General features: G+C 46.4%; 1 protein-coding gene across 1 annotated transcript in view; it reads right to left on the minus strand.

Annotated features, from left to right (window-relative positions):
• Positions 1-25,988, minus strand: part of L (zinc finger protein Lobe) — a 178,708-nt gene extending 152,720 nt beyond the window's left edge. The window contains exons 1-2 of the mRNA XM_075877246.1: positions 25,087-25,988; positions 9,176-9,316 (exon numbers count right to left, since the gene is read on the minus strand). Of these exons, the coding sequence (XP_075733361.1) occupies positions 9,176-9,316; positions 25,087-25,126 (181 nt within the window). The 5' untranslated portion in view covers positions 25,127-25,988. The remainder of the gene's footprint in view (positions 1-9,175; positions 9,317-25,086) is intronic.
• Between the last annotated feature and the right edge of the window lie 552 nt (positions 25,989-26,540).

Raw genomic sequence — 26,540 nt, forward strand, 5'->3', positions numbered from 1 at the left:
GAGCACATGCTTCACCCTACGAGACAGCCATATTGCCTTGGCAACAGCTATTGCGTCGGGCAAAAAACATTGCCATATCCATCTCTCCTAGCATGAAAGTCGCCATGGTGTCGCCAATAAGGTAATTCACGGTGGCACAACAAAACTATATTCGCGCCGAACTTGATTGCTCGATTGTCTGTGTGGGAAAGTTGCTTATGTGTAAACAACACTTGTAGACAACTCGACACGAGCTCACTCAATACAATGTTCAGGGTGATAATTCTTAGCCTTACAATATAAAACTCGCCAATTGGAGCGTATATTCGCTGATAAAACTTACCGAAATCGCTTTTATCTTTTTATGTTTCTTTTTCTGTTTCCTGAAGAATTGTTCGCTCTCTGTTTCACTGTAAAAATGCTGCGTTACGCTTATAACGTACGTCTAGCTCGTGACCCAGAAGTACCAGTGCATAGCGGTAAATAAAGAAAAGGTAGAGAGAAAAAATTCTGCGTTGAAGTACACAAGAAAGACTATCGTTTTTCAAAAGCCGTAGATCCACTCCTAGAGGCAGACCGTCAATTTGCATAGTAGTCAATAAAGTGGTATCACCCATGAATTCGCCCAAGAAGACTTGAAGCAGAAAGCCAACCAGTGCGACAACATAATAATAATAATAATAATAATAATAATAATAATAATAATAATAATAATAATAATAATAATAATAATAATAATAATAATAATAATAATAATAATAATAATAATAACAGTAGTCAGGGCTTGTAGGTCACGTGAGTATTCGCACACCTTGCTGATGTTATTATAACTGATGTCGGCGATAAATTATAGCCCAGCCCTTTGTAATGGGCTAGCAGCTTTCAAGCAGTCACTCGTTACAAAATTCACCGACTGTGTGACGCGCAATGAGATTGCCCGCGTCTGCTACGCATTATTACACGTGTCAACGCCACCCTTTGTCGAACACAATGACTGTATAAGGTATTTCTACAAAGCGGCTTCAAGCGCTGACGTGGCTCTGTGGTACAATACTTACTTGGGTTAGGCTCGATGCCTGTTTTTCATCGCATGTTTATGCGGTCACGTGGATTTCTGTACCACTCGTCGAATAGTTACCGGCCAGTGTACGATGACACCTTTCAGGTTTAAGTCTTAACGGCTTGGGGACAAGCTCTGTCACACGTCTAGAAGTATATTCATCAACGGGACATAGCTGCATTTATATCATCGCGCGAGTCCATTGAAATGAAACAAAAACGTATCACAGCTCCACTACTGTGGGATCTCAAAAAGTGCGTCGCACTTCCCATGCGCGTCGCACTTGGAGTGCATCGCACGGGCACGTGCGACGCACTATCACATGGCCTGTACTCCACATGGCCTGTATTGAGTGATTCACGGTGAGAGTGATCACACCCCATGAGATGAATGGAGGACAAGTTAGGTCTTTAAAGTTCTCCGCACAGCGCGAGAAGACTGGCATGGAAGGGGACACACACGAACGCTGTTTGTGCGTCCACCTCTGTCCCTGTAATTTCGCGCTGTTTCGTTTTAGGGGCGAAGCTCCTTATGGCGTGGCTTGTGCGTCCCTCGTAGTACGTAACCACCAGTGGCCCATACCCGAAATAGCAGTCCTTGCAATGTCTGCTGGATGGGGGCACTTGTATATGATGAATACATGATGAAAAGATGTGAGATGGCTGTGCTTGGAGTTTCCTCTAGACATATGCACGGACGAACGGACTGACACACACACGGACGGACAGACAGAGGGGCGCTCGGACGGATGGACAGACAGAGGGATGGCCGCAAAAAGAGATGGACGGACAGACAGACGAATGAACAAACGGACGGATGCACCAAGGATCACACAGATAGGCGGACGCAAGAACGAATGGACAGACAGACTGACGAACGCTGCGCCCCACCAATCATCATTCACTGCGTGGATATGCTGTGATTTTTTCCCCGTTTTAGGGCGCATCAAAAGCAACTGGCTCAAAAGCAACACGGTGAGTTTGCCGCCTTCCCGACCATCTCTCCCGAATGTGAGAAACTTACTTGCGAAATTATTAGGTCGGGGAGGGGGGTTCCTGACACTTGCAATCATCAGCTCCTGGGTATCGGTCTGCCTTGAAAAATGGTCTGATATACCCGACCTTTGGGCCTGTGGCAGGTATAATACTTATCACCAGCTATACGATACTGTGCTCTGGTACTCAAAATGTTGTACACAGAAGGCTCGCGCAACAGAATATTAGGCATAATACTCAGAATAAATTAGCAGTTAGATATAAAAACGAATACCCAGATGAGACAAGGTTGCAGAGGTTCATTTCTCGCTCCTTTTTTGTTTATTTTCAGAAGATGCCCTAGTTTGCCGTGAGCCGTTGTTGTAGTATTAATAGCAGGCATTATGCAGGTCACGTGAACAGAGGTGGGGGGGGGGGGTGAATAAATAAAGCAAGATGGCGATCATGATGCTCATTATGATGATGCTGGTGCTGAATGATGATAACGATGCCTTAACGTGCAGCCGTGACAACAATACGCATTTTTGGCGCTTGAGGTGTGTAATATGAGATGAAGGGTGTGTCGCTTGAGGGGGTGTAATCACTGTTTCACTAGTAGCGTTTGCTTAGTATACTTTCTTGCTTTATTATTTATTATTTATGCTTTAATTTTATAATATTGCTCATACTTTCTTGCTTTATTATTGTACTTCCACCTTTTGGTAACGCATGGGAATGATGTCATTTCAGAGTGGTGCCACAAGTGCTTCTTTCTATGTTTTTAGCGCTCGGAGTATCGCATGTGTAGATACTACTTTGTGCGATCCACGCCAAAATGCCCGAGATCATTTTAGATAGTTTTTGGATCATCTGTTGAGATTGAACGCGCGAACGCAAACAGCTGAGTTTGTTCTGGAACAAACGCACATTAAAGCGATAACGCTTTAATGTGCAACGCCGCGTGTATAAGTGCCGACGCGCGTTACCGCTGATCAGATCATAGACAGCCGACGCTTTCTTCGCCGTTATTGTTGTACAGAGTGTATTTCTGTAAATCGACTTTCCGTATTCCGGCCACAACACCGGCCAAATAAAAATAAAAAGTCTTGGACACGCCGCCTGCTGCTTTCATCCACATAACAACCATGTGATAATAACGTCGAGCGGGATTCACATGGCTTGACCCGAAGAAAAAAAACGAAGAGATTCTTTGTGAGAACTGTGCCGAAACGAAGGAGCAAAAGCACAAAACTTAGATGACTGATGGAAGGGGTGACAGCTTTGCTGTCCGGTTGTTTTCATAGCATGGAACTGGCTAGAATTTTTTTCTATCGGAAATGGGTTGTCATAAATACTCCTAATAACGAGAACTAACCAAGTGACATCTCATCACCAAGGATGCCTCCTACGTGCAGTGCATATGCTTTTCTCTCGTGAGGAGACCTGTGGCCTCGCCTCGCTGAGTGGTTCTTAAGAAAGAGAAAGGAAGAAAAAAGTGAGCCCCGTTATTGTCTGCTTCAGTGAGCGACACCGCCACAGGGCTCACAAGGGATGGGTGTGAGGAAGGATAAAAAGGGTAGGAGTAAAGGTGTAGAAAAGAGGAAGAAGAAGCAACAACAAACTGAGGGGATAGGAGAGACAGGAAAGATGGAAGCACGGTCACTGGAGTCCGAGGACGGGGTACACTTGCGAGAGATGTTGTCGGCGTCTGTAGAAGGCGTAGAGCAGGTCCAGTAAGTCAGAGCTACACTGTCGTCGAAGGTCTTCGGCGGCAGGAGGTGACGTAGGGCGAGCCCTAGTCGGCCAGAGCTACGCTGACGCCGAAGATCGCAAGCGCGCGGAGCGCGCGGGCGCACAACCGGTCGGCACGGAATACAGCAAGCGAGTGCCCTCGCCTCGCACATAGCGCTGCTCTTGAAACTTGCCTGTTATCCAACCGACCCTCGTCGTCAGTTTTCACCTCCCATACTGTATGCGTCGATATGAAGTGGGCTTGCAGAGTTTCTCAGAGACTGGTCAAGCAAATCAATGACTTCGTTCGTTGCTCACTGCTTTGTGTAGTTCTCACCGGAAGCTTTCATGATTGTGCCTCCAGTGTATACTATCCGAGCCCGTCAGACGCTTGTTCCGGCTTGATATCTCAACTTAGATAAAAAAAAGTTAGATGGGTGACTTTATTTTTTAAGTGAAAGAAGCGGGGACTATTCCCAGTCACGAAAATCTTTCTACTCTAACACAGCAGTCATGACTGACTTATAGCCACTCTGGCCTTTGTGCCTTTAGACTTATTCATTAGAATCCCTTCTAACAACCTGAATCACTTTCATTTGAAATTGCAAGCTCTGCACTTGGCAGGGCAGGTACACTTAGCTTACATAGAAGTTTCTCCTCGCTTTCAAAGACTGCAGCTGCACACATCCAGATTATGGATTTGTTATGCAGTTGGTATTAATTAGTTAACAAAACATGAGTGCTTACTGAATTCGAACGCCAATTCTATGCCGTCCGTTTCCTTGTAGGCCGGCCTATAGTCCCACGACACTTTGTAATTTATAGATAAGGCGGATTAGGCTCCCGAAGCACTAGGCAAGCGCTCGGAAGGTGTCCAAGGCCCATCATGCCTTACACATGTACTTGCTGACAGAAGTTTGATACGACAGGAGCTGGTTGTTTCGAGACGGCTGGCTCGTGGTGCTGCTACTCCGTCATCTAGAACCGGCGGCTTGCTCTTGTTGGTCCGTGTCACGAACGTCGACAATGTGGACACAGTTCTACGGACGTTCGTAATAGGCAAGTGACCCTTCCATCTACCGCATACGTCCTTCTCGGTCAGCAGGGTGGCGTAGAGCTGGGCATGCGCGAAAGCAGACTAGCGCGGTGCGAAGCTATGCAGTTGGCGGTGAGAAGTCTGGGCTGCCTCTTCGCACCCTAGAAGCGCTCTCGCAACCTGTAACAGATGAGCCGGTCCCGGCAAGTGCGGCTACGTTCGGAGTGAAAATGGGCCTCGACCACATACGCGCAGTTTGAGAGCAACCATCCGTCACAGAAAGGTCACATCGTCGCCCTTAGCTGCAGTCCTTCCAATTTCCAACCACTCGTCGTGACAGAGAAAGGCACCGCGAGTCCTGGCGACACCGGCGTTGGTGAGCCGTAGAACGTGCTTCGTTCGCTCATCCAGAGCGCTGTCAGTTTGGGCGTCTGCGAGCAGCCTGCGCACCACACGTAACGCCGCACAGAGAAAGATAAAGTTATAGCCGCAGAGAAAGTGTTCATCTCACAACCAGAGTCGTCCAGCACCGGCGAGTATTAGAGGAATGCCCATGATGTGGTACAGTTATCAACAGTTTTTTTTATTTGATCTGCTTCTACACTCTGCTCTCAGAAAGCAGTGCGTGGCGTTGCAATACCTAGTATATAGGACGTCATGCGGCCACAACAAAAAGACATTTCTTGGTACTTGTAGTCGTATCCTTCGTGCAATGCAAGGACCTCAAACTCACCTCATCTAGTGAGCCGCTTTCACGAAATTCAGTTCCGCAAGGGCCGGACAGCGAAAAGGGTGAAAGGGGGGGGGGGGGAAGAAGAGAAGCAATGAAATATTTTTTTTGCCATTTGGAATAAGGCCTTGCTTATATCTCACATGGGTCATTTCTAAACAAATTTAGTGTCAGAATTCGAAAAAAAAGAAAACGAAAAAAAAACATGCCGATAACGGTCTTCAGAATGGCTGAAATCTGGACGCCTATAGAGTTTTTACTCCTTACTATGTTTCAACACAAGACGATTGCATGTGGTACTTCACAAAAAAGAAAAAAAAGTCTTGAAACAAGTCACATACTCGGAACTTCCCCGAAGGAAGCGCTACTAATAGCAACGGGCGAGAAATTAAGGCCAGCACCAGTTATCAAAGTCACAAAGCTTCATTCCTTAGGAATCACAACATAACTGCTGAAGTTTTAGGCACGCTGGTTTGATGCCTGGAAACGCTTAGCTGCAACAAGAGAATAAAAGTGCGCATTAACTTCTTCCGCGGAGACGGTCTTCATGGTCGATAGCAGGTGCTCATCTGTTACCCTCGACTGAACAGCTTACTTGTACATCAAGTGAAAAAATAGAATAGACTAAGATAGTCGTGTGCGAACCGAAAGTTCCACGATCCGAGTATCTGAGACCCCTGGTGTGATGAATCATAAAAGCGAAACCATTTCAAGTAGGAATCGCAGTTTTCACACGTTGTGACACGTTGCCAGCACATTGTAAACGTCATTAATGCATGATGAACTTTTTGCGCAAGCGCTTTTTGTAAGTAAAAATGTGGGTGTCACGCCGGGTGGCCGCCATTATATATTATTTTCTAAGAATCAAACAGGTACATAGTTTTTTTTTTCAAATAAAAAAAAGACAGCCTCCAAGAAAACGTAGCATAAACGATTAAACGCGTGGGACAAGTTGTGACTAACAACAGTAGGTTTAATTGGTTCAACATAATATCATAAAAACTTGGCGGGAAATCAAAGGCACGTAAAGTATCGAGCCTGAGTCCCGATTTATGTATACAAGAGACCATCAATAGAGCACGAATGTACAATTAAAATTTGTTGTATGATCAGGCCGATTCAATGTAATTTAACTTTTCTTAGCATTAGGTACGATGCTGTTAGGCATGTGTCACCCCCATGGTTGACAGCAGAGGCCTCGACTATACTGAACGTGCGTGTGTACCTTCTTATATGACCTCGCATTTTTCACCTTCCGAGGTACACCCGAACGCTCTGCAGCCATAAAGCTTTCACTTGTTAGCGTGTTTCATACCTTGTGGTTCACCTCTTTTGATGCTGCTTTTTTTTTTTCAATTTAGAAATGTATAACCTACTAACCCAAATAACCTCACTTCTGCATAGTTTTCTTTACTGTACGAGATATTTTAAAGCAGAACGTGATGACGCGACAACATGGAAAAACTTCGAAAGCCGGAAAATGTTTTTCTCGGCATTTGTTAGTATGTGGTGGAATTGTGGCTGGAATGTGTAATAGCTCAAAACGTAGACACCTGGCTGCATGCCGAGCCACTGGCAATATAAAAGCCTACGAATATTGAGCCTTCGTGGTAATATCTGAACGGGTGGTCACGCTCGAGCGAACAAGTCCTCGTACGCCTGCTGGCGCTGCAAGTCTCCGCTGAGCTCCGCAGTAATCTTTTATCGCTTTCATCAACTGCCAATACTCGCCAACCATCCCTCTCTCCCCCGAGGATTTCCAACAGTGCCGTAAATCACGAGCAGGGTGCTCGGGCCGGAGCGAGCACCCACCTGCTTTTCTCTTATTCGTAGCTGCAACGCCATTTATGTCTGCACCTCGAACCGTGTAGTTTCAGAGAGACTCGCCCGATAACGTCTCGCCGTAGGGCATTTTATTCTATTCGAAGTGCGGTCGTTGCATCTCACGACAGTGATGAAAGCTGCAAGCAGGAAGAAGGTAAGGTCCACGGCTGGAATTAGGACCCGACTTGCCTCATTTGCATGGGCGTTGTCAAGGGGGTTCGGGGTTCCACCCGCTGTCCCCCGGATGTTTTTTTTTTTTTCAATTTCGCTGCCGTATATATACGCACGCACGAACATGGCTTAACTCCCCCCGAAAATAATTTCTGTCTACGCCCCTGCTCATTCGCAACCGCAGGAGCGCATGCTCACCTATACCGCAGTTCTTCCTTTGTACGCTTCTCAGCGTTACAGATGCACCATCAGTCGAAGCTCTTTCAGAACACTCAGCTGGCGGCCGGTGTTTTATCCCAGTTGTGTGTTAGCAACATCACGGGGCCACTTTCCACATTGTGGGAGCAGCAGAAATAAAGAAGCCGAGTTCTGTATATATATATTGAGCGGCTTCATCTTTACACGAGATTGCATGTGCACGGCCGATAAGCACAAATGGCAGTGTGAATGGACTCTTGCACACTTTTCAACGTGTGCACGCCGTGCGTAGATCGAGCCAATCATGAAACTGTCATTGCTCTTCGCCGCTGGTCTCGGCGATATCGGTGGATATCCCGCAGTCGAATGATGCACGACAAAAGCTGCACGTATATATGCCGTCTGGGTGAAGAGCAGCGATTCAGCCATTGCCTCGCCAAACTTGTGGCTCAAAATTTGCTACATAATGAGGACAAACGTTCGTGTTGCCCTTGGGCTTCTCACCAAGCAGTGCGAAAGAAACGACCACAGCTGCGGTCACCTTCTTCCGCATTAGATTATATATATATGGTTTGGGTACACTTGAGATAATTTGCAATTAAATAATAATTATTAATTAATTAACATGTCGTAGAAGGGTTACCAGCCTTTTCCGTGAGAATCATGAGCGCACTCGTGGGAACAATGAGATCGCAATTGAACAGCGCGAACTTATGCTGTCATTTTACGTATTTAGAGCAATACTTCAAATTACAAGTCCAACATATGAGCGTGACGTTTATAATTGTAGCTACGTCTACATACATAATACATAAGCAAAAAAAAAAAAAAGAAACAGCTCATGTAGTGATATGTTGTACGTATACAGCGAGCGCTTGGACTATACATACAGGGCGAGCCGGGATCCGATTGACTATGTACTTAGGTATCAGATACTCAATTGCTGGAAGGTTGTCACAAATCCTTGCGTACACTCGGTAAGCGTGATGAAGGCGAACAGGAAGTAAAGGGAGGGGGGCGGTGGGGGGTTGGTCCATCATACTGAGTAAATGGTTAACACACGGCTGCCAATATTGCCTGTACTCAGTATATAGTTTATCACACCTAAAGCAGAGAGCTCCTTTTTATTTATTTATAGTCTTATTTATGTGGTCTTATTTCGTGGTAGACGTCGATAATAGCAAGTGCATGTTGTTTGGAGTCTATCTTTTTGTTCGCTGACATACAACCAATTAGTCAGTATTCATTGCCTATTTACATTGATTGTCATTCGCATAGTCAAGATGTTGTTTCGGAAAGATGCGTTAAATTGGTTATTTGTTCAGCGAGTTATGCGCATTGTGTGTTTATATACGCGGGCATATCACCGAAAATTATTTCGAGCAGATTGATATGTTCCTTTGTTTTCTGTCACGAAAATTCAAAAAAACGTGCAGCGTGTGCCTCACAGTCCTCATAAAGGTCTTGTTTACCGTTCAGCGGGCTGTCTCCGGCAGCGTAGGATGAGTTCTCCTCTGCCGGGGAGTGGTCGGCTTCGTCCGACCGGCTGTCAACCTGCATCGCTTGGCAGTGGTGCTCCTCGTTGGCCTCCGATTCGCCTGGGTCCTCGTCGGCTGCAATCGGTTGCAAAGTGTCAGTGGCAGGTCCACTTGCTTATACAGTGACCACATTTTTTTTGTTGCTTACGTGCTGTCGCCTCGCTCTGCCTTAAGTGTTAAATTTAATTCAAAATACCCCACAATGTGTACTGATTTATTTTTTGACCGCTTGGTGTAAGCATAGTTTGCATCTGGGCTAGTTGGTGAACCTGCCTGTCGGGTGGTTGCAGCTAAAATTGATTGATTGATTGATTTGTGGGGTTTAACGTCCCAAAACCACTATATGATTATGAGAGACGCCGTAGTGGAGGGCTCCGGAAATTTAGACCACCTGGGGTTCTTTAACGTGCACCCAAATCTGAGCACACGGGCCTACAACATTTCCGCCTCCATCGGAAATGCAGCCGCCGCAGCCGGGAATCGAACCCGCGACCTGCGGGTCAGCAGCCGAGTACCTTAGCCACTAGACCACCGCGGCGGGGCAGCAGCTAAAATTAACCGCATGGACGAAGGAAAGAAACATGAAGGCACTTCTGTCACTGTCGAAGGGCGTTTTATTGTTAGCCTTTAGTTGAGGCCAGAGGGGCGAAGGGATACCTGTTGTTTACGGCCAGGGCATTGCAGATAGGTAAAACAGTTATAATACGTAAAAACTTGAAATTGCCGATTTTCTCTTGCCGCCAGTACAAAAAAAGAAAAAGAAACAAGGTCAATTTCGGGGCATTCCTTTCATATGAAAAATAGATGGCAAGTTAAGCTACCTTCATGCTGATGACACACACACAGACACACACACACACACACACACACACACACACACACACACACACACGCACACACGCACGCGCACACGCACATGCACGCACGCACGCACACACACACACGCACGCACGCGCACACGCACATGCACGCACGCATGCACATGCACGCACACACATACACACACACACACACACACACACACGACAGAGGCGCGCACGCACGCACGCACATGTACTTACACGAACACATTTTGCGAACGACATCATGCAGATAGCGAAGATCCTCTATCTGTTTGCAATCTTCGTCAGCTGTGCACAATACTATAAGGTGCCAAGCTGGGCCTTCAGACCTTTCAATTTTTGTTGATCAGCTGCATTCACGTCCAAAACTATTGCACATTCCAGTACGTCATACACAGCGCCACATTCAGCGCGGCTTCAGGCGTAATCCACCTCGGAGAGAACAACTAGCCGTGCGATGCGGGTGACACCAGCGTCTGGGATGAGGAATGCAGGCGGTGGAGCAGCTGCGACTGCCGGTCACTCGCAGTCCTCGAGGGCACCTGGCACCCCGAGAGGACGGCTTGGTGTACGTCTTTGGCCAGACCTATCAGTATTTCCAATTTCCCGTGGGTGGTTTTTCCAAGTCGAGCCTCAAGGTACACGGCGAGAAAGAACAATCCCAAAGGCTCGCCGAGGGCCATTCCGCGAGCCAGTGTGCGGCATCGGAGCAATCGGTCTCGGCGAGTACGATTCCGGGGCCCTTTCATTTTTGGCCGCGCACTGGCGAGACGCGCGCCCTTTTGGCCCCCGGGGGACCTGTGTGTGCCGTGGCGGCCAGCGGGGCAAGGCGGCTGTGGCCGCGTGTCCTTGCGTGCCTCGGATATGGCCGCGCGAATTTCCCTAGCGTGGCATTTTTAAGCGGCCTGCTCGGAAATGACCCCCGCGGCCTGTGCGGCGGCTCGGCCGGCCCCGGGGGCCCCGTTAGGCGGACCGAAGTAACGACCCCTGCGAGCCCGCGCGCACTGGCCCTACGGCCCCCTCGGGGTCTCCGGCTGGAGCGGGCTCAATTGGCACCCAGCGTTGGTCGATAGGGGGGCCCCGCGGGTAGGGCGCGCCGCCAGCGCATCATTTCTCGCTGGGCGCGCGCCATGCCACGATTCCCCGACGCCTTTTAAATCTAATAAACGCCAGAGGAATCTGCGCGCGTCGGATGCACCGCTGCCGGGTCATTTCTCATTACCGTGGAGCTCGTTAAATTCGCCACCCTTGCACGCAGCCGCCAACGGGAATCAACTGCACTGGGCCACGGCTTGCTGAACGTCACCGGACCGAGACAGACGAAGCGCTATAGAAGCCAATATGCCGGTCGACAAGATGTAAGCGTTAACCGCGCACCACCGGGTTCGAGTCTCGCCCGAAGAGTCCCCGTCACCACATTTACTAACGGCTGAGACGTCGTCTGTTGCAGATTGCTTCTTTAATGAGCTGTCTGTGTCTCAGACCGACGTCTTTGAAGTGAATGCTATCATGACGCTGCCTACAATGTTGGCACGAATTGTCACTCAGAAAAAAAAGCGCCATGATTCTATGATGGTGACGTAACCATTTTATTAAAAAGTCCGGCAAATTCGTGGCCTGCGCCTAGGCCACCCCCGAGGAGGACCGGGGACCTTCGTCGCTTCACGGGCTTGCTACATGGCCCATGCCTGATCCTTCAGGTTGGAGCTGCGCAGCGTGGCCGTGCACCGCGCCGCAGCTTCACCTGTGGAGGCTGCATTTTTTTTTTGCCTATAACCACACATTCCAAAAGAATGTACCTAAGATATGCGCACAATTCTTTTATATATCCACCTTGAGAGATTTCATGCACCTTGTATTAGAACACCAGCAAGGTCGTGACAAAGCCTGTCCTGTTTTGATCTCGTTCCCATTAGGATGCAAAGTTCTCACACCTTTGAATAGTATTACAGCCAGATTCCGGCACATAAGTGCCACATTCGATATGTCATGACATCCCGTGGATGAAATATTGACACAGAATCGCAGCACAACTGAAGCGTACGAGGTGCGATTCGTGGACTCCCACATACGTGTGAGGATTAGCGGGAGGTGTAATAGACGTAGCCAGAAGCAAAATGGCAAGACTGCAGTGGCACGCTGCAACGCCGCAGCTCCATGCATATAGTTCCTCTCCCCCACGCACACACGTGTCGTGTAAAACGTGCGCTATCGCGAGAGATGCAGCATGCTTTCTTACTGCTGCTCTGTTGGGCAAATGCAGTTAATCAAACAGTAAATCACGTGAGCAAAGTGCTACATTTGAGATAATTAGCGAGGATGACAGAGTGAGCGAAAAGCTTTGTCTCTCATTCTTAATATGTTGTTATAACCGGCAGAGTTACGGTGCTCGAGGTTGCTGAGGAATGATTCGCCTGCTGTCAAAGCACTTCATGCAGTGTAAATACAAAGCATATGCAAATAGATTAACTTGCGCACTTTCGCTTTCACTATCTTCAGCTGAACGAAGAAGTTTGTCAGAGTTGCGCCCCGATACGTCGTCGCGATTCCTTTCATGCGTGAATTTTCTCTTTTACCGGTATAGCAGTTTACGATGCTAAACTGCTTGACACTTACTGCCGAAGTCTCATAGTTGTGGTACTCGAATGCTCCCTCTAAGGTCGCTGGACGGAGTCCACAATGCGGCTTTTCGCCTTCATCGAAAATGCTTGAGGTCCGGGTACTTCTTAGACTTAGGTGCACGCCAACGAACCTCAGGCGGTCGAAATTTCCGCAACCCTCCACTACGGCGTCCTTCACAATCACATCGTGCTTTTGGAATGTAAAACTCCTACAAATGTTATTAAATTGTTCGACTCAGCCTTTTATGATGCTGACCGACGTGCAAAACAATCTGAGGCAACTTGTGAGACATATTTCAGGAAAACAGAAAAAAATAGGTCTCTGTGGAGTTGATTGCCGTGTACTTTCTGCCCATAATAAGCCTAATAAATATTTTCAATTCTGCTGGCTATAGCATACACTGCCAGGAAAAATAATCCGAGATGGGAGTGAATTATTTGTGCTCTAGCGCACTCCTAAATGGGGGTTTATTAGACTCTGTTCAAACAGAGTAAAAAGTTTACTCCTCTAAGAGACGGCATTTTTGAACGGATTGAGGGGAGTATCTACTTATATAAACCAGGGAGCTTTTTCATGTAAGTATGGGAGTAAATTTATTCCGCTCTGACAGAGTAAAGAATTCGGGCATGGGAGTTTCTGTGACTGATAAGCTGGTAAGACTCCCATCTCGGCAAAATTTTTGCCTACATTGTATACTGCGCAGCAAGAGTTGTGTGTTGCGTCTGCAGAGCGTGTACCGGAGTGATATCCGTGTTCACATTCCAATCATGCGGGCTTGTCATTAACTGCAATCCTGACATGGCGCTCTAGTAGTTATGTTAGCTGACGGCTGACCCGAAGGTGGCAGGATTGAATCCCGGCCGTGGCGTACGCATTTTCGATGGAGACTGAAGTGCTTGAGACCCGTGTATTGTGATTTAGGTGCACGTTAAATAACACAGGGGGGTCGAAATTTCCAGAGCCTACCACTATGGCGTCTCTCATAAACATATTGTAGTTTGGGGGCGTTAAACCCCATCAATTATTATTATTATTATTATTATTATTATTATTATTATTATTATTATTATTATTATTATTATTATTATTATTATTATTATTATTATTATTATTATTATTATTATTATTATTATTATTATTATTATTATTATTATGAAGCGCAAGACCATCAAAATATTGTGATAAAGAGCCATGACGAAAAAAGTGCATCCGACTCTCAAGCCGAAATGTGTGGCTTTTCTTGAAAGGGCGACCAAGAATTGCTCAGCCAGGGCTCGCTTATGGGGAACTTCATGGAAGTGGTCGAAATTTCCGGAGCCCTCCAGTATACGGCGTCTCTCATATTCATATGGTGGTTTTGGGACGATAAACTCTACATATCCATATATCGTTTATGGGGAATTTTGTACCTATATACACCGATGCGCCGCATGCGGATGATCGACACTGTCATTTTCTATAATTTGTGGACCTTGCAAAATGTATTTCAGAAGCAAAGATCGCCATTAAAGCGTTCTTCCTGGTGTATACTGACGCGCGCACAAGATTCAGTGCGGAAAGCGATTAGGTCATCGTATACTCGCCGCGAAGTATGCGACACTCACCTAAAATCAAGTAGCTTTACGTGCGTCCAATTAACTATATGAACTTTCTTTTTTTGAGTGTAATACCTTAAGCACACAAATACAGATAGAAAGGAGAGATGTTAGTTATTTCCACGCATGTTACTTTTGACGCTTCATTGACAAGACAGGTAAAGTAATAGTTGTGTCTGTAAAGACACAGTAAAGTATCTTCGAAAATGCGCCAGCCTTATCTTACATTTAACTCTCTTTGAGCCTGATGTTAAAAATAAACACAAAAAAGACCCGCCAGTTTCCGTAACATAACGCTCGCTACATAAATAAGGAAGTTATATGTAACACCTTTTATGCAGTGCACATCACTCGGCCTACTTATCTGCAGCGAGCGAGCTGTGTACTTGTATATCTAGGAGGACTACTTAGAAGTAGGCAGTTGTAGAAACAGGGATGGAAACGGGGTTGAGGGACATTACTTCTACTGCACATTGCGTTTCCACCTGCTGGTTCTCATGTCTGCATTGGATACACACTGGATATCACTTGGTCGAGGCAATGTGGTTTCGGACGACTATTGCCGAACTGGCAAGGCATGCACCCGTATTAACACTGACCTCTGCGTGGCAAAGACGACTGATCTAGACAGCGATAAGGTTAGCCTTGCTTACTGACATCGTCTGGCATTTAATTACCCCTAATTACAGTAAACAATAGAGCGACATGTTTGAGTAAGGGCGCCCCGCTCGTCTGGTATAGCTCATGATGGGAATAAATTACATCGAGCCAGCAGGCCTGTGTACGTGTACACTGCAGCGCTAACACACTAATCAAAGGCACGTGGTGCGAGGAGTTTTAACGAAATGAGGTGATGATTAGCTACGTCTTCATTAGGATAGGCGTAAGTTGACGCCACTGCTTTTGTAGATGCTTAACAGTGTCGATACCCGAGGACAGTGTTATGCGGCTAATCGATGTAGTTATAGCGGGATATATATATATATATATATATATATATATATATATATATATATATATATATATATATATATATATATATATATATATATATATATATATAATTGTGACGTACGACACTCAGTGGGTACCGCGATCAGCTCCTCTCCTTCGTGGTTTACGCAGTGGCAGCCCAAGATGTCGCATTGCTAAGAACGCTGGCTGGCTGGATTTCCGACCTTGGTGTCCGCATTCCAATGGAGGTGGAATACAAAAAAAACACCCGGTACTTGGATTGAGGTGCACCTGAAAAGAGCCCAGCTAGCGAAAATGAATCTCTCTTGAGTTCCTCGATTCAGTACGGCGTCCCCCGTAATCACGTCGTGGTTTTGGCTAGCAAAAAACCCAGAACTAGTTTTTCTGCTTGGGGAACCATTGAAACAGTGAAAATGATTTCTTTATACGCCAGTTTCTAAGAAATCACTCGTTCAGGTTAGCGCCTGTGTTATGTTTCATTACGTTTCATATGCGTGTCTGTGATTTGGGTGCCATAAACTTACGAAAACATTCGATCCAACCTACGCCAAACTTCTATCTTCTTTTTCCTTGTTTCTGAGTTTCAAGTTTATTTCAGTTATCAGCACAGAAAAAAGCAACATCACATGGGATAAATATTCAGGAGGAGGTCTGAAAGCGCAAAGCTACAGGGTTTTGTAATGATAACTGGTATTGCTACTCTACAATGTGTTTCACTCAGTGGAACTTAATCGGCGTTCTGTTTTATTAAGGAATGTGATAAAAAATATGCACTCTTCATTTCGGCCTCTCGATATCGTATATATACTGAAATGCCCCAGATTTTTTTTTTAAACAATGCACATGAACTGCCTTTTAGAAACGAGAAACACTGAGCGAAATTTATTGCTGCTATTAAAGCTCCTGCTGTTCAAGTTCTTTTATTGCACTTCCCGTCGTTCGTGTAGCAACTCATGAGCGCACGAGAATAGTATGCTCACTTTGATAGCGCATCACTTTTGAGCGTATACAAACGTGCCATTTATGGTGCAGGAGCGGAATGCCCTTGACAAACTTCTGAACGTCATTGAGAAAAAAAATTACAAAAAAGAGAAGAAGAAATATAAACGACTTCATCTGAATTGAGTGATGTCAATCAAAGTGTGATTTCAGGCACCCTGCTTCCGACTGTGCTAACTGTCCTGTTTACTAAGAGAGACGTTCAGCTGATACCGTACTACCAATCCGCATTTTCAGTGTCTGGCCACCTCATTTTAGGGTTCCTTTGAAAACAATGCTTTAATTATGTTCTCCAAATTAAAAAAAGATGAACCAGCTACTTTTACAGGCAGTTCTTCAAATTTGCTGAAACGAATGGCTAAACACAAGCGCACGCACACAACTATGAATTTGTTGATTTGCCAAGTATAAGTGGTTGAGTGTTAGGCCTAAGTTACTAAAAAAGCTTCGCCTCATGTACTCGGATAGGAAATACTGTTATATGAAAATATAAACGGATTTCTCAGAACGTAAAGCTACCTATTTGACGAGAGATTCGTCCCGGTTCGGTGGCGGAACCTGGTGCCAACCACCCACCCAAGAGGTCACCCTACCGATTTTGTTAATAAGGAAGTTAGACTAGTTAGTAATTGGCAGCGCGAGGGCAAATTAATCGACTGAGTACATCACGTCAAGCTATCCGTAAAAGGACCATTAGTATACCCATACACTTGCGATTTAAGAACAGTTCACGTTGGAACGGCTGCTCGGTTTACCCAAAACGGTAAATCACAATTTTTTTTCTGACCCACTATGCTCTACTCTATATACAGGGTAAAAATAAAAACGATTCATTAGCCTATTTCCCTTGACCGTTCACTGTCTGGCACTGATATGAGCTGTTATCTATTGAATAATATGCTTCCTCCAAATTGCATTAGGACGCAGAGATATGCAGAAGCAGCAAAAAAAAAAATCAATAAGCAACAAAAAGCAATGTTCAACAGAAAGGGACCTTGACGACACATAGGGACACACATGGAGGGGAACACGAAAAGTTCAATTTTCACACGCGGACAACACAATTTACACCGTCGTCGAGTGACAATTTCAAATGTCAAAACTTTTTCGCACCTCCGGCTTACAACGGCGTTATAATGAGCCCTCCCGTCTTTTGGCAGCGACGCCTCGACAAGGAGGGGAAGTCCCGTCTCTTCCCTACTTCCGATGGCTTTTTTTTTTCTTTCTTTCGTCCTTGCGTTTATTATCCTCTTCCGAGCTCGGTGGCGTTTGCTTCTTTTCATGACATATTGGGGCCGCGGATATATGCGGGAAACGTGCGGGTGCTGGCCACGACGGGGGGCAGCAAGGCGTCCGCGAGGTGACGCGGGGATAAAGGTCTTCTGCTCGCGTAACTTGGTTCCCCCCCGCCCCCCCCCCCGGCAAGGAGGTACGCGGGTGCATAAATAATAACTGGCCCAAGAATTCAAAGCCAGAAGTGGACGCTTCCTTCTTCTCAATTCTCCGACTGCACCGAGCTATAAATAATAACCGGGGGATGCATATTCACGACCACCGCGGCGGCGCTTTTCTACCAGCGCACGGGGGTCATTGTGAGGGAATCCGAGGCACCCTGGGCTTGCTGGACGCGCGCACAGGCCCAGTCGCGCGGCGGGGTCCGTTCACTTCCGAGGCGCGACTACGGATGTGGTTGTCGCTCGAGCACAGGGACACTGCGGCTGGACCGGACCCGGAGCCTGTCCTCCTTTTGTGGCGCCGGGGGTGGCCAGCAAAGAGAGCGGCGGCAGCGGTGAACGGGCATGTGGCCGCCAAAGGGAGGGGAGAAGTGCTACGTGTTTCGCAACGCACGAACCCCTCAAAAGGCGACAGTCGGCGCGCTGAGTGCACGCCTTCTTCACGCCGACTCTGCACCTTGTACGAAAGGTTCGGACATCACCGGACCGTGGGCAGGCGGGGAGAGAGACAGTCGGCACCGCGAAACGAAGTCGGATTCAAACCGGGGTGCTGGCGTTCTGAATGGAGCGGTGCTCACTTTAAGGTCACCCGGTCTCCCCGTGCAAAAGCGGAAGGCGCAGGTGAAAGTTGGCCCAATACGGCGGCGAACAAGGAAGAAGAGGTAGAAAGTGGGGAAGCAGCGACAATCTGACCCACAGCCGCACACCGCTCCCACAGGAGTATGCAGCGCTGCGGAGGGGTGTGTGAGAGAAAGCGGCGCTCGGAAGTGCGGCGGCGGCTTCTTCGTCCCCAAGTGGTTGGCATCCCCCGGCGGCAGAGCGCCTTCCCACTTCCTGCGCGCGCTTCTTTCTGCCGTCACCATTGTGCGACCGCAGAGAAGTGTCGGAATTGTTGACAAGCCCGGCGGCCGGCTGAGGAAGCGACACCTCTTGCATCTGCAGTTCCGGTTGCACTGCGACGAACACATTTGTACATTGCCGAGCCCCGCACCCTTGTCGATTCGTTCCCGTGAAAAGTGAAAACGAAGAAAAAGACAAATGGGAGCGTTTTTTTTTTCTTCTCTCTCTCACTTTCGCCTCTAACCACGCAGCACCGAAGAAAAAATAACAAGTGGCAATGTTGCTTCTCTCTGCCGCACTCATGGCTTTATTTCGTGCTCTCGGGGTACACTTAATGTAATCTGATACACCACCGGGGAACACAATGCACGCGCGCTTCTTAGCCAATGGTGCGAGTGCCGATACTGATTTTGTTGCTTTTTGCTTCCTCACAACCGATCTATGACATCACGGTGGGCGCACATTGGAGAGATGTCAGATTGTAGGAGGAAGTGCTGGGAGGCGCCGACACACTTCCGTGCCGCGTTATAATCGGAAGCGTTTTACTTTTTGTACATATAGAATGAGAACTGTGACAGGCAAAGAACGATTAATTTAATCCACCAATGCTGTCAGGAACCAGATCATTGTGCGCACATCCGACGAAACTCGCATACGCCTATGGAAGGCAGGTAAAGGAAGCGAATTGAAGTTGTATACATTGTACTTACAACGACTGTTCTTATAGAGTTGGTACCGTCCGAGAGCGCTGGCTGATCTGCCGCATCGTGTTAAATGTTGTACTGGCAACCTTCCCTGGGCCTAATTGGGAAGCCGCAGTTCGTATACGGCATGTGACTGCTGATAGTTAACCTTTAGTTATGCCGTATGCCTGAACAAATGACATGCTTTAAATATAGAAGCGCCACCCTAAAGCTCACTAGAGTGTGTAATGCAGAAGGAAATGTGGTAGAATTGTTCCTGAGTAAGATAAACTATTCTTAAACATACCGGAGGTCATATATATAGTACTATACAGCGAAGACAGCATACATCGCTCAGGATTTATATGCGTTGATAAATCATACATGGTAAAGCTTGTCTCAGAGAAACCCCCTTGTCTTATAGGGGACAGCAGCCAGTCCGGGTTTTATAGCTGTGCGCAGGATTTTATTTTTCATATTTTTTTTGGGGGGGGGTGGAGGGGGTGAATGCTTGACCCCCTCCAAGTGCAAACGAGTCCAAAAGAAAAGAAGCTTCGCATGGATGCAAAATTAAAACGGGGTGGTGCCTCTGGATTTTGTCTCAGGCCGTCTGCAGGTAAAGGTGGGAAGTTGTGTAGCAGCTCTTGAAATGCTACACCAAAGGTCCATGGCCGCCGTCGTGGTCAAAAACTTACATGCTCATAACACTGCACTTTAAACTATGACGGGGCACCTCTTAAGTAGTATAAAGGTACAAGACAAATCTGGTGCCTCCGCCCCCCGTTGAGATTAGGAGAAAACGGCCGCCCAGGCACACGGCTATATATGGCGGGTTCGGAGAAACACAATGATAGTTATCGTAGCCCAGGGGACACATTTCGTTTGCCTAACTGAATGTACACAAAAATAGAGTTCTGTCAGTAAGCACTGTTACCACATGTTGCTGGAAAAATAAAACGCAAACTTGATCGAATTAAGGGAGTTACGCGCAGCGAGCCGAACACATCAAACAATCCCAGGCATAAGTGGCAATTAAATTGATCAATATCAAAATCGTTTTCAACAGCAGGCCACTGCTGCCCATGTGGTTCAACGTTCGCAATTTCATCAAACGTTGGTGAAGCAAATGTCATTTCTATCGGGGTGAGCGGGGGTTGAATTTGCGGCTGTTCTTGCCGACAAAATGAGTGACCCATCGTCACAGCCGTGGACGTGGCACTCTGCGAGGGCACAGTCGCTGTGTCCTTCCCGCCGGTGGCGGGGCATTTTGACTAGAGTAAAGTGAAAAGAGGAAATGCTTGTCTCATTCAATTTAGACGCACGTTACGGAAACATTGACGGTAAAAAATCAAAGCAAAGAAGAGAGCGTGATTTTCAGACGCCTACAAAGCAACAGTTACATACATGTCATATTAATGCACCGCCTCTACCCAACGTCACAAGGCTACATGTGCCTGCTCTGCAGCGTACCAGGTACCCTGGCACACTTGATGGTGGAATGCCAGTGTCATGCGAACCACGACGTGCAACTAGAGCGGGACCAAGCCCCAAGAATAAACGACAATCACCTAATGGAAACGTGGGAGGCCAAGCTGATCCTCGAGGACCTGGAAGACCAGCGACAACTCGTCGCCAGGGCCAAGAGGGCAGTAGAAGCCAGAGGGTTCCTGGACTAGGGAACCTTCCCACCTTAGGGTGACATCGGGCCTCGCTCGAAACACTGTTTCCAAATAAACGTTTATTTCGCTCTCCCCCCCCTCCACTGAATGCTGTGCCTGTTGTAAACACACTGTTCTAATCCGAAGGAGAGGATTACCTTATAAGTCACAATCGCCGTTATATTCTTCTCTTATATAATTTTGTTATTTAATGGGCTAGTGTGCGTCAGGCTAAGAACAATACATACATACATACATACATACATACATACATACATACATACATACATACATACATACATACATACATACATACATACATACATACATACATACATACATACATACATACATACATACATACATACATACATACATACATACATACATACATACATACATACATACATACATACATACATACATACTTTCCTTTGAGCGCTTACGTTAGGGCATTATTGAAGTTCAACCGAAATCAGCTTCGTGCTGCCATCTTCCTCGAAAGTTAATAGGTATTAGTTTTGCAGCGACACATTACGATATGTAATCACATTACGACAGGTATCATGTAGGCTCACAATGGTATTATTCCATGCTTCAGTAGAGTCAGTAACGCTTCACGAACCTGCAGGCGATACAATGCCACTTTCGTACCTCTGCAACCGAATGCCAAATATCCATGAGTATCGATCTGCACTAAATAAATACCGGTGAGTGCCCGGTGACACTGGGAATCGAACCCCGTCTCTCTCGAATTCGAGTCGGATGCTGTACAGCTTCATCGCCGCTGAGTGGGTTACTCGACGGAGCTTTCCTTTCACAACAGGAGGCATTCAGGGCAACATGTATGACCCCCATGCTACCGGCCCCGAAAAAGGAACAGACTGGTCTTACCAATTACTTCATTATTGCATACTGGTGTGTCTATACACAAATGTAATGATGCCGATGATAATCACTGTATACTGTCTTGCATGATTAGGCTGAGAATTGTCGATTATTTGCCACTCTTTTTGCCATATCGTGATGCCTCTTCGTTATGGACAACGAATCACAATGGCATTTTTACCCCTTCTTCGAGAAAGCGCTCCAGGAAGCGTTTGAAACGCTTCGAACGCCTTTTACGGCAGTGGCGTGTCCCGAGCAGTAGAGAAGTTAGCGAACGAACAATCCGGCCTCGTGTCTCCCCCTTCTGTCTTTTAAGTGCGCAGCGCTTAAGGGGGACGGGCTTTCTTATGCTGCCGTTCTCGCTTGTCGTAGCGCTCCATGTACAGCATATTGAGCACGCGTTCACGTCAAGGCGAACTCTTCTTCCTCTTGTTCTTCGAGCGCTTTGATGATGATCACTTATCTTCATCAGCAAAAGAACAACTAGTGCACTTGGCATGACGGAGGCATACGCATGTATAAAAATGGACAGAAAAAGAATAATTGATCGTGAAATAGAGAGAGAATAGAAAAATAGGAAGTAAAATAGAAAGAGCACAAAGAGAAAGAAAAAGAGAAAAAAACAAAATAAAAAGAGCAAGAAGAAGACAGAAAAAGAAACAGTACAGGAGGAAAAAAGAAGGGGAGGAGGAAAAAAGAGAAAGCCGAAGAGAAACAAAGAAGACTGCGTATAGCAGCGCAATTCTGTCGGACTTGGCACCACTATAGAGAGAAGCTGGCCTAATTTTTCGCAACAAGTTTTTGTACGGGTCACTCATTCAATCAATTTGAGTTGACGCGAAAGAAGAATGTGGCGTGGATGTACATCCTCATTTCGGCCGCCTTTTAGCCAGTTTTGCTTTTGAGCCCAGCAAAAATACTGAACACAACGCAAACAACGCTCCTAGCTACACAAATGACTAGATTTCAGAAGCTTTTGGCGTGACTTGTAATTCCTGAAAGTGGATTTCAAGAGTGGAAGTGGAGGAAAACGCACGCGTTTGATTTTGCACCCGGATGTGAAAAATTGTGCACCCGGATGTGAAAACGAAACCACTCTTGAGCTCACGTCGAAAATTTTTATGGGCGATGAAGGCTTACGATATATGGGTATGATTGCTAAGAGAACGAAGTTGCTAACCACTTTAAGATATCTTAATGTGCCCTGAAAAAAAAAATGCAACAAATTCGCTTCCGTCAAAGCGACGATGATCTTTTCCGTATTACTTTTATTTTTTTCCTGCGATGTTTGTGAAGCTGTGTAACGGGAGTTTGTTCCTACTGGACAGATAGTCACTCTGCTACTAAAATCATTGCGAAAGAATATGCGAATAAAATACCGTTGAATGCGGGTGATTCGTATCACCGCAACAAGATCGCACAGCTCATGTCGCTTTGCCTATACGGTGGGCCGTTCAGCCCCTGTCAGGGATGAGCCGCCGTTCCCTACGCGCCCAATTTGTCGATCCACGCTCCCGGCAATCTCTTTTTCCATTATAATGAAAAAAGAAAAAGAAATGAACACAGAATTGAAATCTATACCTCTGGGCACGAGGTGAAGACAACTTCTCAGGGACCACTCAACAGAAATAAGCTTGAGGAGCAGCCCCAAGTTTACTCCTTACTGCGGGACAAAAACGTGGACACGTCTTTTCACTCAGTTCAAGATTATTAAGTTAAAGATCTAAGTGCTCTTATATATATATATATATATATATATATATATATATATATATATATATATATATATATATATATATATATATATATATATATATATATATATATATATATATATATATATATATATATATATATATATATATATATATATATATATATATTGCTTTTGTTCCCCTGGTTAAATCCCTCACTTCCATCACTTGCAGTAGATCTTTCTCCGTTTCAAGGCTCATGGTACATCGGAATTGAGCGTGGAAGTAACTGCTGAAAAGCTTTCCGTTCCCATGTTCAAACCGCGCGTGGAATTCACCTAAATTCTGAAAAGTAGTATGGTATGTGAAGTAGTCTTGCGTTACTTGTCATGCCGAGAACGGAAGACCTGTGATCCGTTCGTTGGTCCGTTCATTCATTCATTCATTCATTCATTCATTCATTCATTCATTCATTCATTCATTCATTCATTTACTCACGTTCACACTTCTGTGTGCTGTCATGAAGCAGAAACGCGTCCTTCACATTGAAACGAAATACGTACAAGTGCCCCACAAGGCACACTGTTTGACCAGTAGAAACCGTAGGGTGTACGTAAGCATTTTCAATTGTCCTGTTATGACATGAATTCTGGTGATTAATCACTAGCACCATGGGTTTGTGCTTTTTTTTTTCTTTTCGCGTATACTTAACAATGCATTTCAATGACGAAAGTTCAGTCCAGGTCGAGTAGATCATCCCATTCATTTATGTCTGCGAACCATTCGCGGCCGGATGTGCGTTTTTGAGAAAGAAGCCGGTCAGCAGTTCGCCCTCTCTGGTTTCGTCGCGCGCAGGCGAAGCCATTGAACAACATCAAAACAAGAAAGGAGGCGATCATAACGAAACCATGCACGATGTATAAAACCAACAAAAAGAAAGCATGGAGCTCTACCTGACATCCACGAGAAATCTTCGATACTTTGTGTCTATTTTGAATATACAATCTGGTAGTGAACTGAAACCGCAATTCCGCCAGTACTCATTCTCAGTTAATGATCTCAAGTTTTTCAGCAGTTTCAAAAGCCTCGAAACTAAGTATCGTTGTTTCTTATGTTGAGGAATTGCAGTTATCAGCCAAGTAAAGCAAACTAGAACAACGCTAGGTTGCTGTAGTTGACTGAAAACGGTCTGTAGCACTTGTAACTCATGTTATGCAGAAACATATTCTAGCTCACAGGTCATCCCTATTTCTTGAATTAGAAAAACAAGCACAAGTATTATGAATGCAAAATGATGGCAATAAACGTGACTGAATAGAAATGTAATCATTATAGCATTAAACAACACTCCAAGACCACGTGTTTTTCCGGATGCAATCCTTTATATTAGTGCACAGTGGCCGTAAGGGTTGGATATAACTTATACGCCACTTTTCCACTCTCCTGTCTGTTCAAACTTCCTAGATCGATTGCTTTCAGTCGCGCGGTAAGATCAAAATTAGCTACATCGTGCCATTTTCACCACGAATCTATGACAATCAGTGGACACAGCCTCTGCTAAATAACGGCGAAATAGATGTCAAATAGGCCCTTACGTTTCAGTGCTCTCGGTTTAGCTTGTTTCCTTCTTGACATGTCCGCGACGAGCAGTGTTGGAGTGCCCGGTACGCAGAGCAGTTGTTCAACAGAGCTTGCCCGGACGCTGCTCCATTGCTCCTGTACGCAACACTTGTCAGTCAAACAGCGGTCACGTGGGTCGACGATTGCCAGATGTTACGAGTTTCGGTTCGCTCGGTGACACTAGACACCTGTGGCGTCGCCTCGCTTTGACCGTCAATAGTAACGCTCGTTTCTTTTCCTTTCTTCTTTGACGTTGCCGAAGTGGACAGTGACCACAACGACTTCCGTCTTGCTCTGGACTAAACTGTTTTCTTTTTGCAGCCACACTAGCCGAAACACCTCACAGTAGAGTCTCTTGCATGCACTTCATTCCTTCTCCTGATTTCTTCGGGATTATATTGTTATTCGTTATACTCCTGTTCGATGTCAAATTTTTAATTGACAGTAAAGAAAAGAAAACTATTCACTCCCTCGTAGGCAGCACCGTCCACTCACGGTTATGTCCACCACAGCACGCAACAGCGACTGTTCTGCACTTCTTGGCTCAGTCAATGATGGTGCAAGCACACGGCGAGTACGAACGTGTGATGGTAAGAAAGAAGGGGAGCCGGCACGATGCGCGCCTCCTCACGAAACAACGTGTCGAGCCGGAGTGTGCACACCGTGCGACCGGTGGCGCGGCGAGGTTCGAATCGAGTGGCGCGTCTTCCCGCGCACACACCACGGTGCGCACTGAACAATCGGGTGTCAGTGGGCCGTGAGTAATCGATGACGACCACTGCCGAGAGAACACGACAGGAGAAGTGGCGGGCCAATACGGCGCGCACGCAACAAGGCAGTCTGGCAACAGGGCGCGCGGCGAGCAGACGACGCGGCGTTCGGCCACCGGTGCAGCGAAAGAGAACTCGTCGTCTGAGTTTCCTCGTGATGGCAGCAGACGACGGAGGCCGCTGAGGGGAAGCCGACCCGAGGCGCGGAGGAGAGACAGCAGCGCGGGCCAGCGCAGGAAGCGGCGGGCGCCCGTAGCCGCACGTTTCCGGTCATGCGCAGTGTGGCAAAGTGCGGGCACTTCTCACCGGGCTCACCTACGCCGAAGCCTCCCTCCGCTTTCCGCAGGTGCCCAAATGACGCGCCATGCGGAACCAAAGGAATCTCTGCTAAACATTTGCAGTACGAGTGGAGGGGTAAGAAGGAGAAAAGGGAGAGTGGGTGATTCACTCCTGTGCGTGTAGTTGGTCACATCTGTGTGATGCGCCAGTTGGTACATAAGTCAAACTTAGTAGCGACGCGAAGTACCCAGCAAGGACGTGACAAACGGTGATGTCCTTGCTGTATATTTCGTGTTTGCTTATATGAAAGTAGCAGAGTCGTCCGAGGGGCTCGTTTTTCCATATTATGAACTAATATTATGAACAACTAAATACTTATG

This window comes from Rhipicephalus microplus, chromosome X, assembly GCF_043290135.1.
Source record: "Rhipicephalus microplus isolate Deutch F79 chromosome X, USDA_Rmic, whole genome shotgun sequence".
NCBI classification, from domain to species: domain Eukaryota; kingdom Metazoa; phylum Arthropoda; class Arachnida; order Ixodida; family Ixodidae; genus Rhipicephalus; species Rhipicephalus microplus.